Below are 12,797 nucleotides of genomic sequence, written 5' to 3' on the forward strand. Positions count from 1 at the left end.
CACTCCACCAAAATAGCCCTTTTGAAAGTTTCCTTTGGCGTGATGACAGCCGCTGAGTCTGGTCACAACGCAGTTTTGGTTGTACTCGATTTGACATCAGCTTTTGATACTGTGGTTCACAGTATACTAATTAATGGACTCAAATCTGAAAGGAGGTTTTCTGGTGCTGTTCTCCAGTGGTTTACCTCTCATATAAATGGAATAACTTTTAATTTGCTTTTTTTTAACACATGGTAATCAATGTGTTCAAGCTCTCATTTGGAGTTGCCCAGGGCTCTGTTCTGGGGCCTGTTTTATTTTTGTTTTACCTGAAACCATCTGTGGTTTTGAAAATGCCTCTTATCATTTCTATGCAGATTATATTTAACTGCATTGCTCTTTTAATTAATAAGTTTCACTTTTTATCTGAGTTGTTGAAATGCATATTCTGTATCAAAAACTGTTTATCTTCGAATTTCCTTCAGATAAAGACTAAAAAAACGGAAACTCTGATAATTGCTCCTCAAAAAAAAGATCCCCCTGATCAAGAACTACCTTGGTGTTCGGGTGCATCTGTTAAAACCAGCTTCAGAAACCTTGGGATTGTTTTTGATCAGTCAAGGTCTTTGGAGGTTCACTGTTGTCAACTGACCAAAAATAGTTTTTTATCACCTGTGAAATATCTCTAATGTGAGATATTTGTTATCAAAATCGTATCTCGAAATTATCATTCTCATCTTGCATTGACTAATCTACTTATTTACACTTGTCTGTACAGAATGCGGCTGCCAGACTTTTGACAGCCACCCGCATATCCCTCATTGCATAAAGTCTTCATTGGCATCGAGTTAAACATTTTAGTCTTGACTTTTCATGCGCTGCCTGGTGGGACGTTCAGTATATCGCTGATCCCTAAAATTCATTTTAAACCCCAAGGAGACCTGGCATTCCAGGCTGCAGCCCTCAGACTCTGGAATGACTTGCACCAGTCACTGCTTGAGCTTGAACGTGTTAACTTTTAAAAAACATTTGAAGACTTCGCTTTTCATAAAAGATTTTAGTTAATAGACTTGACTTTTTAAATATTGTTTAAGTCCTTTTTATGATGGTATAATTTAGTTATTGTTTTAATTCACCCATGTTTTGTACAGCACTTCAAGATTTTTTATCTGTGAAAAGCGATAAAAATAAAATTTACTTGCTTACTTACTTACATTATTCACTATATACACACAAATGCAGCAGTTGACTTCTTTTTTTTTCACTTGTATAACTGCAAATGTGTAATTCCTTCTTTCGTATAGGCATCCTTTATCTAGTACAGGGGTTGGGAACCTTTTTGGCTGAGAGATCTATGAAAGCCAAATATTTCAAAATGTATTTCCGTGAGAGCCATATAATATTTTTTAACACTGAATACAACTAAATGCGTGCATTTTTAGGTAAGACCAACATTTTTAGAGTATAAGTTTCTTATTCTTTTTAATAACATTGTTATTCTGAAGCTAACCAATAATAAATAAAATACTTTTTACCATTAATGCGACTTCTTGAACAAGTGTGGTAGAAAACGTATGGATGGATGAAAATGCATGACAATGTTTTATATTTTGAACGTTATTTTTAGCACTGTGATTACCAGCGCAATTATTCATAATTATCCTGTTAAGCAATGTCAGCTAAGATTTATTTGAGAGCCAGTTGCAGTCATCAAAAGAGCCCCAGGTTCCCTACCCCTGATCTAATACAAAAAACTACTATTTTTAACTTATAATACAGACATCCAATTTCTTTTTAAACTTGTGTACAATTTCAGAATGTTAAACAAGTTGTTTTTTGATGATGACAGTTTGAGCCTGGAACAGATAATCTATGTTTCCTTTATTTTCTATAGGTACAAGTACGTACAGTGGTCAATCTAAGGCAGGGGTCAGGAACCTTTTTGGCTTAGAGAGTCATGAAAGCCAAATATTTCAAAATGTATTTCCGTGAGAGTCATATAATATTTTTTAACACTGAATACAACTAAATGCTTGCATTTTTAAGTAAGACCAACATTTTTAGAGTATAATAAGTCCATGTAATAACATTGTTATTCTAAAGTGAACCAATAATAAATATAATACTTCTTACCATTAATGCAACATCTTGAACAGGTGCGATAGAAAACGGATGAGAATTTTTTTATATTTTGAACGTTATTTTTAACACTATGATTACCAGTGGAATTGTTTATTACTTATCATGTTAAGCAATGTCAGCTAAGATTTATCTGAGAGCCAGGTGCAGTCATCAAAAGAGCCACATCTGGCTCTAGAGCCATAGGTTCCCTACCCCTGATCTAAGGGATTCCATTGCACTCTAGTGTTTTCGTTTTGTAGGCGTTGCACTGCGCATCTTGACATGTGATTTGTTGCATTGGCAATAATGTACCTGTCAGGCGGCGCCATCCTGACGTCACGACACAGGCGCCCGCTCCAAGCGCAGTATGGGTCTCTGGACAAAACGCACTCTCCACAGCTCAGGTAGTTGGAGCAGTTGGCCACAGGCACCTCCACCAAGCCCGAATAGGATGACACGAACAACAGACCCTGCAGGTGGGAGGAGCCGAAAAAACATGTTTGCTATTTGCATTTTTGTCATATAAAAGCACATGCACTTTTTAAAAGCATAAGACAATAAGAAGAGTATAATTAAATAGAGCGCAAAATATAGCCAGATGTGCTTTTGCTTGGTGCCAGCAGGGTAGTTAAATTGCGGTTAGGACACATGGTGGTGAGGCCAGTGGATGACACGCAGCCTTTTCAGCATTAACGGAGTGAGCACGGACGCATGCACGCATGCACACATGCGCACACACGCACACTCAGTCTGTATTAAGGCCATCTTTAACAGCAATATTTTAAACAAACAATGTGATTAGGCTGTTAGTCTTTCATAGCCCAGAATACATGGAAATGTATCTGGTACTTTATTAGAATTATATCATCTTCGATAAGAGTCCATTTCGGCCCTGGGACAGGCCATTATGTCATAAACAAAGAAAGGTAATGAAATTGAGCCGCAGCTAAAACACCAGAGAGGATCATAAACTCTGCTCCAGATGGTGAAATAACTCTTAAGAAAACTCGACGGGATGGCCCCCGTGGGGAGAAACGTCTTCAGGCAGCTTGAGCCGGGGTAAATTTAGCTCTTGTGCAGTGTTTTTTTTTCCCCTCTTCTGACTTAAATGAATGATTACAATCTAAGAGGTATGATGTACCCTCTGAGGATCCAGTTCGATGTGCTGGATAGGCTGCGGGTCCGGAAACAGAATCATTTCCTCGATGATGTGCATCTTGTCGTTGGCATTGACGGCCTTGTGGAGCTTGCCGTCGTCTGGATGACAACACAGAGCAAAACAGTAAAACAACTTGGCGCACTCAAAATATTATCATTGCCAAAACTGACAAGTGTAGCGCAATAAAGTTAACTCAAATGTACTGCTTGGTGGAAACAGACTTTAATGAGGCTTATCAAAAAAAAACAAAAAAACTTATGCCACACCTGTGTGATGGGATGGATTAACTTGGCAAAGAAGAAATGCTCACTAACACTGAGATAGACAGATTTGTGAACAATATTTAAGAGGATTAGGTATTTTGTGTTTATAGTAAAAGTTTTAGATCTTTGAGTTCAACACATGAAAAATGGGAGCAAACGCATTTTTATTGATATCGATTATGTGTCTATCGCGATATATATCGATATGATTTCAGCAGCCCGGCCTAGCAGAGAATACCATTATTTGTTCACCTGTTCCAATAAAAAGTACGTCGTAGGCTCGCTCCATGCCCTGAATCTTGTGCACGGCGATCTGCGTGTAGCGCACGCTGCGTTTCAGCAGCAAGGGGGCACTTCGTATCACACTGTCCATCAGGAAGTGGTCCTTGACAAAGTTGAGCACCTTGTCGGGCATGTGCAAAGACGACTGGATTCCCATTTGCCTGGCATGGTTGGTCACACACTGCGTTGGCGAGAAACGAAATACAATCTCATGTATAACGAGTGCCATTATGATGACAATTGACAATTTGAGACAAAAAGAGGTCAAGAATGGTGCACTCACTGCTCCGGGTCTTGGTTCTGGTGCAGGGTGGTTGTAAGTGTACCACTGCTGCGTCTCCCTGTTGACCTGCCGGTAACGCCCACTAAAGGCTCTCTCCACCTGTGCCATGGTGAAGGCACAGACTGCCGAGCTACCTGATGCTCCTTTATACCTGTTAACCCAGTTAAAGGTCCCCGTTACACAAAAATGACTTTTGATTGAAGTTCTAACCTACTTCTAACTATCTTACAGATATGCATGCCTCTTTGCAAAAGTTTTTAAAGCAGGCTTCTCTACAAATCTTAAATTGTTTTTACAAATTTTTATTTAATTTAATTTCAAATGTATTTATAATAATTTAATAACATTTTCCTCCAAAAAACAAACTCTGGTGGTACATGAACAATACGTTTGCCTCATACCACTGTGATGTAAAGACCCCGTAAAAGACGGTGCTCTCCCAGCTGTCTCCCATGGGCTTCAGGACAAACATGTCCTGGAGGATGTTGAAGGGGAAGCCGTCGTCTGGGAGGGAGCACAGGAGCTGGGCCTTCAGGAAAGTGGTCCATTTCTTCTGCAGCACCCGCTCGCCCCCTCTGTCGCCCTGGAAACAAGTATATCAGGTAGGTCAGACAAGGACATTTTTACTTCCAATGGTGTGGAAGAAGCCCATTAAACAACTTTACGATGAACTGGATGGCGAGCCAGCGGGCTCTCTGAGACCTCTGACCTCCCAAATCTACAAAAGATATTGTTCTCAGCAGTTTTCCAATTATGTTTCATCTTTCCATGTATATACTGTCCTTTGGACCCCGTCAAAAGCTTCATCTAGCTTATTTGGGGGACCCTTTCACGTACCAACATATTTAAATGATTATATTCACCACTATTGTAAATGTTATATGGTATTGTGAATAAACTTGGAACTAACAATTAATAGTCAATTCAGCAACACAATCATCAGCTTGTCATCCATCTATCCATTTTCTACCGTTTGTCCCTTTGAGGGAAGCTGGAGCCTATACCAATTTTTATTTAAATGGCAAATTATCACTTGTCCTTTGGAAGGTGCTGCTGAGTTCTAAACTCAAAGCAGGCATGTGATTTGAACTTAATGAAAAAGACTGAAAATAAGCCGGGGGTCTTTTTGTTTCTGCTTTAGTGGATCCTGCCTTGGATTTTATAACCAATTTCTGTCTCTTCAACTCCCTCTCCACTTCTAACTGTTCCAAGTGTAAAAATCATAAAGAGTACAAACAATGGTATATTCTATAGATAACTTCCTTTATATGAATAGCCATTTGCGATTTATAGCATGAAATAAAGATATTGCAGTTTTGTTTATGTTTCAAAATGATTCAACTATTCAATGTCAAATTATAAACTGTAGAAATATTGAACAAAATGTCAGCAGCTGTCTTGTTCTAAAACACCAATGAAAATGTAATGTAGCACTTAGACAGGCTATACTGTAGCAAAAGTCATCACATGTCTGCCACAAATCATGCGTGTTCATAAATGTGTATTCCACGTCTTCCATGCCGAGAGCAGTTTTAATTTGGGCTTACATGGTAAACAACTAAAATGAATGTTGTGGGCATTGTTTTATCCAGACGCATGCATTTGTCCAAATGTGACCAAGTAGCTGCATTGTGGGTTTCCTGGATGTCATCTACACTGCTAAAAGAAAAATCTAAGGAAGAGAATCCCTCTGCCAGCTTCAACTAGTTTTTTTTTAAACATATAAATCGCCCGCTTGAAAGTTCCCTCTTCTCTTGACTCTCTTGTTGTCATTTGGGATGTGCACTTTGGCGATTTTCCTTCCATGTTCGATGTCCTGTCCTATCTTGCCTCTGATTGGCCCGTCCATAATGATTTGCCCTAATCTTGACCAATCATGACTCATCATTGTAGACCAACCAATAAATCATCGATTTTCTTAAAAGTAAACCAAACAATCATCGTTGTTGTTTCTCGTATGTTTAGTACCCTGCCCGCAGAGTTGCTTCGCAACGAAGCTTCGATTTTTAAGTTAATCATTTTTAATGGAAAACAGTAGTTTTTATCACTGGATTATCAAAAACTGTTCTCATTACAGGAAAACCGTTATTCTTGGCAGGTATGGCAAAGAGATGGATCAAGATTTTAACACATTGTAGGTCGGGAAAAACTGAAAATATTTTTCTATATTTTTACAGAGATAAAAGACGGATTTCCGACTATTGACGGAAAATCACATGCCTGTCAAAGTATTGTGTCAATGCCTAATTTACTAAGATGCCCGATTTGTTTGCGCACAAAAGTTTTGTGAATTACAAAAAATGTAACACTTCAATTATTAGTATTGAAAATTAAACATGAGGCTGGTGTATGAGAATATCTTACATGTTGGAGTTACGAAAAAATGTATCAGCTGGACATTGTCTGTTTTATTTATTGCACATCAAAGTAAACACACAGTCCTGTATTTTAGGTTACTATCTCTAATAAACAAGTGTAAATACTGGTTATCATTTTTCCGTATAATTAAACGAACTCAAAGTCTTTGTCTGTGGCCTAGTATGAAAAACTAACGTTTCTTACCTATTGGTACCTGTTTTTGAGTATTTGGAATCCGTCCCAAAAATTAGAAATCAAACTATGGGGGAGGCATTGCAGAGATATTTATAAAACAATCTTGTTTTCCTTCATACTTCCTCCAAACAAGCCGTTTCGAATTTGCCAAATTTGTGACGTTTTTACCAAGTGTGACTTTAGTAGATATATCCATATATGGTAGAAATTTACCCGTAGACCTTTACGTGAGTCGGCCATTGTAGTCGACAAGTTCCTTCCTTTTTTCTATCCTATTGTTGTGGGGTAGACTTGCTTGTACACGCACATGCATCCTACGCTGTTGCCATTTCTAATACAAAGTAGCGTATAGTTAAAATTTTGATTTGTCAGTAGACTTGCTATTGAAGCACTAAAATTTACAACATGGCTGATAGGGAGAAGACGCAGTCAAAGTGGAAGCACATAAATAAGACCGCCCACAAAACGGCACATCCTGAAGAGATTGTCAGAAATCGGCTTACAAACGGTCTGTAAAACATAATCTATGGACATTTTTGACCAAAGAACCACCATTAAATGTATGTAGACTACAAAGAAGTGCTTTAAATGTAGGGAAAACATCATAATATGACCTCTTCAACTGAAAATTAATATAAACAATGTGAGCAGACATATATGAGTTGCTAGTGTCAAACTAGCATGTGTAAACTAGCCAAAATAGCAATAACAATCCTTAGCAGTGAGATACTAGCTATTAACCACTGAACAATACAGCTGTAATTCCGACTAAAATGTTCTTAGAACACGACTAAACCATGACACAAACTTTGGAATGGCCATGAATACTTAAAATGTGTCTTATAAAAAGGTCAAAATAATCACATAACTTCTGACTTTGAAAAGCAGCAGAGAGAAAGCAATGTTACCTCAAGTAACACAAAGTCAGCTTGGAAGAGGAAGTGATTCTGTCAAACAAAAAGCTTAAAAAAAAAAGTATCTGCATAACGTACACAACCATGAAGAATTCTTAATAATCAGCGTGAAATGCATGTTTATTCAGTTAAGGCAATGTAACCACCATTATAATCGAAGCTAAGATAAAAAAAAGGCAGCCTCAAAGTTCAATGTGTAGTGTGTACGGATAAAAGTACCGTATTTCCTTGAATTGCCACCAGGGCGCTAATTAATTTAAAAGCTCTTCTCACTCCTGCACTTACCAAAGGCATGTGGTAAAAGTAAGCATGCGCTAATTATTTTAAAACCTCTTCTCACTCCGACACTTACCAAAGGCATGCAGTAAAAAATGTGAGTGTGATGTAAGCTTGAACCTTAAATCCTACTGAATAGCTCTTAAACTTCTTCCCTTTATGCGATTTCAAATGACCGGTATTGAAATCAGCCTCCTCCATTTTGAAAATGATGACAGGGGAAGTGTCACTCGTGACGTCACAAGTTTGCGGTAATACTAAGCATGCGCTAATTATTTTGTAATTCAAGGCAGGCACATACTATATGCCTTGTGGCAATTCAAGGAAATACGGTAATTTTATTTTTTAAAGTGTATTTAACAATTATTTGAGGCTATCAGTAGATGGCTGTTGTTTAAAAAAAAATAAAAATAAAAATACTGCCATCGGCTAGGGAAAAGAAGTTGCAGACTTTTGACAGTTGGTCAAAGCTTGATTTTTATTGGCCCTCTGCATGTTGTAAAATTAGAATTAATTTATAGTTGAGTTATATTATTAGATATTACATTAATGCTGTCACCTATTACACAAAGATCATATGTAGATTTTTTTGGTTTAGATATTTTAGCATCTATATTGGCCTGCTCTGGATTGTTTTTTTTTTAATTTATGACCAAATTTTGACAAACTTTTCTGTATGTGGCCCTCGATCGAAAAAGTTTGGACACCAACATTGTTAAAATACCCTTTAGGAGGCGTATCTAGGGTTTTTATATTTAACTGCAGACCCCCTTTTAGGTCCAGAGCTCCAGCTGCCTCTTAAAGGAGATGGCACGGCACAAACGTAAACAAGCTGGGATATTAATTACTGCTTTGGGGTCCAGCCTGGCTTCTCCCCAAAGGTTTAATGGAGACTGAGAATTTCCACATAAACACTTATCAGACGAACTTGCTGTGGACTGGTAATTATCAAAAAGCCTGCAAAGCAAACTAAACACACACACGCACACACACAGGTGGCTTTGTGTGTGTGTGTAGGAGGAACCAAAACATTTTAATCTTGAGACAGATTGCAGCGGCAGCAGCACCGCAATAACCCTGAACTCCTTTACAAGAGGGCAGGGAGTGAAGACGACGAGATAACACGATGAACAAAAAACTGTAAAAGTGCCTCTGCCATTAGCTCTTGAATATGAAGAATTGTCTCGCTGCATGCTGAGGCCAATAAAGCCTTGTGGGACTTTTGCAGGCTTGGGAGCCAATTAGAGGGCAGTAGTAAGCAAGCTACAATAATGAGCTGGACCCATTCTTGCTCTTTCAGCTGTCCACTGCTATTGTTGATGTGCACGTTAGTTTGAGTCCTACACGTACAAATCTAATGTCACGTTCAAATTACAACAATCTTGACCGTTTGGGCAAATTAATACAGCCAAGGCTGCAAAAATGACTGAAGACGTAAAGTAATTTGCAAACCAAGCCAGGAGATGGCAATGGTAGTTTGTAAGGAAACATCAAAATTTAGCACCAACTAAGCAACTACTGTAATTAATAATCTTGTGAATTGTCATTGGGACATCCATCCATCCATTTTCTACCGCTTATTCCCTTTCGGGGTCGCGGGGGGCGCTGGCGCCTATCTCAGCTACAATCGGGCGGAAGGCAATGAATACTTAAGAGATGTGTTCCCCAACCTTTTTGACCCGGGGGCAGCATTGGGTTAAAATAATTTGGCTGGGGGCCGGGGTTTTTATATATATATCACGTCATCAATTGGAAAATGCTTTTTTAGACAATGTGATTTGCCTGAGCGGCTAGGAGTAACAAGCAACAAGCGGTATAAAATAGATTAAAAAGGACACATAAAAAATATATATTTTTTTTTAAATGAAATTCTCTCTTTTTTTTTTTTAACTTGGGACTTCCCGCGGGCCAAATCTCGAACGCTGGCGAATTCGGCCCGCGCGCCATAGTTTGGGGACCCCTGCTTAAGAGATTAATGTGATGCTGTTGGATATAAAAGTAGTCAGTGCAAAGTTTATTCGCCAGTTTATTACCTCTCTGCCAACACATAATGATGGTTATTAGCATAACAGAAGCTATTGAATTCAGGACATTAAACAATCCTACACATGATTAAACTGAAGATATAGCGCTTATTGTTCGAAAAATACCTTCTAAAGGGGTAAAATGATATTTTTCAAATAATATTTTTTTATTCTCTAGGGTGGTTGGCTCCGTCCAAACATCGACACCAAGGTATCAGTATCGGGCCAATACTGCTGATACTTATTTTTTGTTTTTGTTGTTTTTATTTTACAAATATCTGTGTTTTCCTTTATTGTGTTGTTTATAACAAACACAATAACAATAACAATAATTTAAAAAAAAAAGCAAAAACTAAAGTTTTTGTTTGTTAAATTTGGAGTACTGCGCTCAAACAATTTAATCTAATAAATTGTCTAATCAATTTTAATTGATTTATTTTATAGAGGGACAGCACACATTAATAACATTTCTGTAAATGTGTCAAGTTTAGCCATACAATTTTCATCATGGGTAGGGTATAAAATGCCAAAAATTAATAGCAAAAAAATAAAAAATACAACACAACATACAGTAATCATATCAATACAATTAACACACAAAATACAGACAATATAATGAATAGATGCAGTTTATCTATTGTTGTTTTGAAATATTGTTAAATTGTTCAATTCATACTTTTTGCATAAAATATTTGTCCTGTGTTTTCATTATGATTATAATTATAATCATCAAATTAAAGACAAAATAATTCAAAAATGTTGAAAAAATATTGAGTAACAGTATATTGGTATTATCAATATTGCCTCTGTATGTATTTCTTTGATATAAAGTTGTCCCTGGTTTATTCCAGTTATTTGGTTCTGGACATGACCGTGATAAATGAGTTTCCGCAAAGCAGAAATCATTCATTATAAATCAAATATTTCCATAGCTAGAGCATAAAAAACTGTTTACGACCTTCTGAATACATTTTCCAACATGAAATAACACCCTTTGGTCATCTTTACACTCGTTTTTATCCAATATAGCAATGTTGACTGAGGTTGAGCCAATCAGTGGCCACCATAATGAACAGCGCTCTCTGATTGGTTTGTTCTCCTCTAATGGTCAATACTAGTATATTACTCATATATTTAGTTTAGACATTTTCATGCTTGAAAATGGTTTATTTAGGAACAAAATATTGTAAAAAATATTCTAAGAAATCAGCAATTTGGTGAAGCTACAATGTTACTACATCGGATTGATAACAACATTTGTAGTATCCCCTATCTCTAGGCCGCTTCATCCTACTGAAAGCACAATGTACTATGAATCAAACGATGCATGACAGATGCAGGGCATTATCATCATTATCAACAGCAAAACAGTCAACACGACCAATCAAAACATGTTTAATTATGTTGTAGTTTTACCATTTGGCTGCTCGAAATGTCTCAAAATCTTAAGCTTTAGTGCGTAATCCGTCACCTTTTCTACACCCGCCCTATGTGTGCACCAGGGGCGTCACTAGACCTAATACTGTACTAGGGCACACCTCGGGCACAAATAATTCATGTGAGCGTGCAAAGCGCGCAAGCAAAAACATTTTTAGCACTTATTTATCATAAAAAATACATAAATAATTCTTTAAACCAGTAGTCCCCAACCTTTTTGTATCCGCGGACCGGTCAACGCTTAATAATTAGTCCCGCGGCCCGGGGGGAGGTGTCCTTTTTTTCTTTTCCTTCTTTGTCATGAAAAAGGGACGTTTTTGTAATGAAAAAGGGAGTTTTTTGTGGTTGGTGCACTATTTCTAAGTGTATAGTGTGCTTTTTATGTTTTTTTTTTTTTTAATAAAAAAATCATCTGCGGCCCGGTGGTTGGGGACCACTGCTTTAAACTATGAAATCATATCAGATTATGTTGTATGGATCTTTGATTAACCACCTGAAATTAACTAATGCATTTGACCTACTTGTGCACTTTTATACTCCAGACTTCTGAACTGCTACTGGTAAAAGCAGAAAGGAAGAGCAATCATTCTTTTTGAAATATATATTGCAGTAATCATCTGCAAATTTAACATCTACAAAAGTAAAACAAATAATAAAGCACCCCTACATCTCTGGGTTCTTTTATATTATTTAATTTCCATTTATGGCAATGTGGCTAATCCTATTTCAGATACACAAAACTGTAAAATATACACAAAACAATAAAGCCACAGTAGTAGAATAAATGAACAACTGTTGTGTGTCTGTTCAGGGAATAATTTTCTGAGAAGTAAACTGTAACGTCTCGTTTTCATTTTTGCAAAGTGGTCAATCACTCTGGACAGACATGGAAATATTACAGTAACTGTTATACAGTTGACCAGTGGTTCCCAACTGCTGGGTCGTGACATAAAAGTGGATTGTGTGTCATTTTCAGTGAGTCGCAGTCAGATGTGTGCATGAAAAAAAAAAAAGTTTAGGGAGAAAAAAATGAAATTGTGGCAACAAAATCAGATTATTTTAGCCTTTTTTCTAGTGACTATTAGTGAGTATTTTAGCAAAAGGCAAACCGACTTACAAGTTGGAGGAGGACTCAGGACAGACATGGAAATATATGTTTTAAAAATCTAAATGGGGCAACAAAACCCGATATTTTTAGCCATCTTTCTGAAAACAAATACATAAATGTTACTATTTTTTCTGGAAACAAAACCAGATACTTTAGCTGTAGCCATTTTTCTGGTGACAAAACAAGATTATTTTAGTCAAAGTCACACCGATTAACAAGACAAGTCTACTGTGCTATTTTTCTGTGAAATAAACTTAAATGATTTAAAAATTGGCTCACGACTTAATGATAAGGAAAAATGTTTTTCTTCCTGAAGATAAACCATTTGAGAAGCACTCAACTCACACATGCTTACTCCAAATCATCATTGATGCAGAACCAGCAGACAATAACCAACA

The 12,797-nt window shown here is 37.1% G+C and overlaps 1 protein-coding gene across 3 annotated transcripts in view; it reads right to left on the reverse strand.

Annotated features, from left to right (window-relative positions):
* Positions 1-12,797, reverse strand: part of LOC133537332 (semaphorin-4B-like) — a 156,582-nt gene that overhangs the window by 17,445 nt on the left and 126,340 nt on the right. For all 3 annotated transcript variants that reach the window (XM_061878370.1, XM_061878374.1, XM_061878365.1), the window contains 5 exons: positions 4,489-4,670; positions 4,088-4,238; positions 3,775-3,985; positions 3,242-3,357; positions 2,413-2,570 (listed from right to left, as the gene is read on the reverse strand). In XM_061878370.1, the coding sequence (XP_061734354.1) occupies positions 2,413-2,570; positions 3,242-3,357; positions 3,775-3,985; positions 4,088-4,238; positions 4,489-4,670 (818 nt within the window). The remainder of the gene's footprint in view (positions 1-2,412; positions 2,571-3,241; positions 3,358-3,774; positions 3,986-4,087; positions 4,239-4,488; positions 4,671-12,797) is intronic.

This window comes from Nerophis ophidion, linkage group LG02 (genome assembly GCF_033978795.1).
Source record: "Nerophis ophidion isolate RoL-2023_Sa linkage group LG02, RoL_Noph_v1.0, whole genome shotgun sequence".
NCBI lineage: Eukaryota > Metazoa > Chordata > Actinopteri > Syngnathiformes > Syngnathidae > Nerophis > Nerophis ophidion.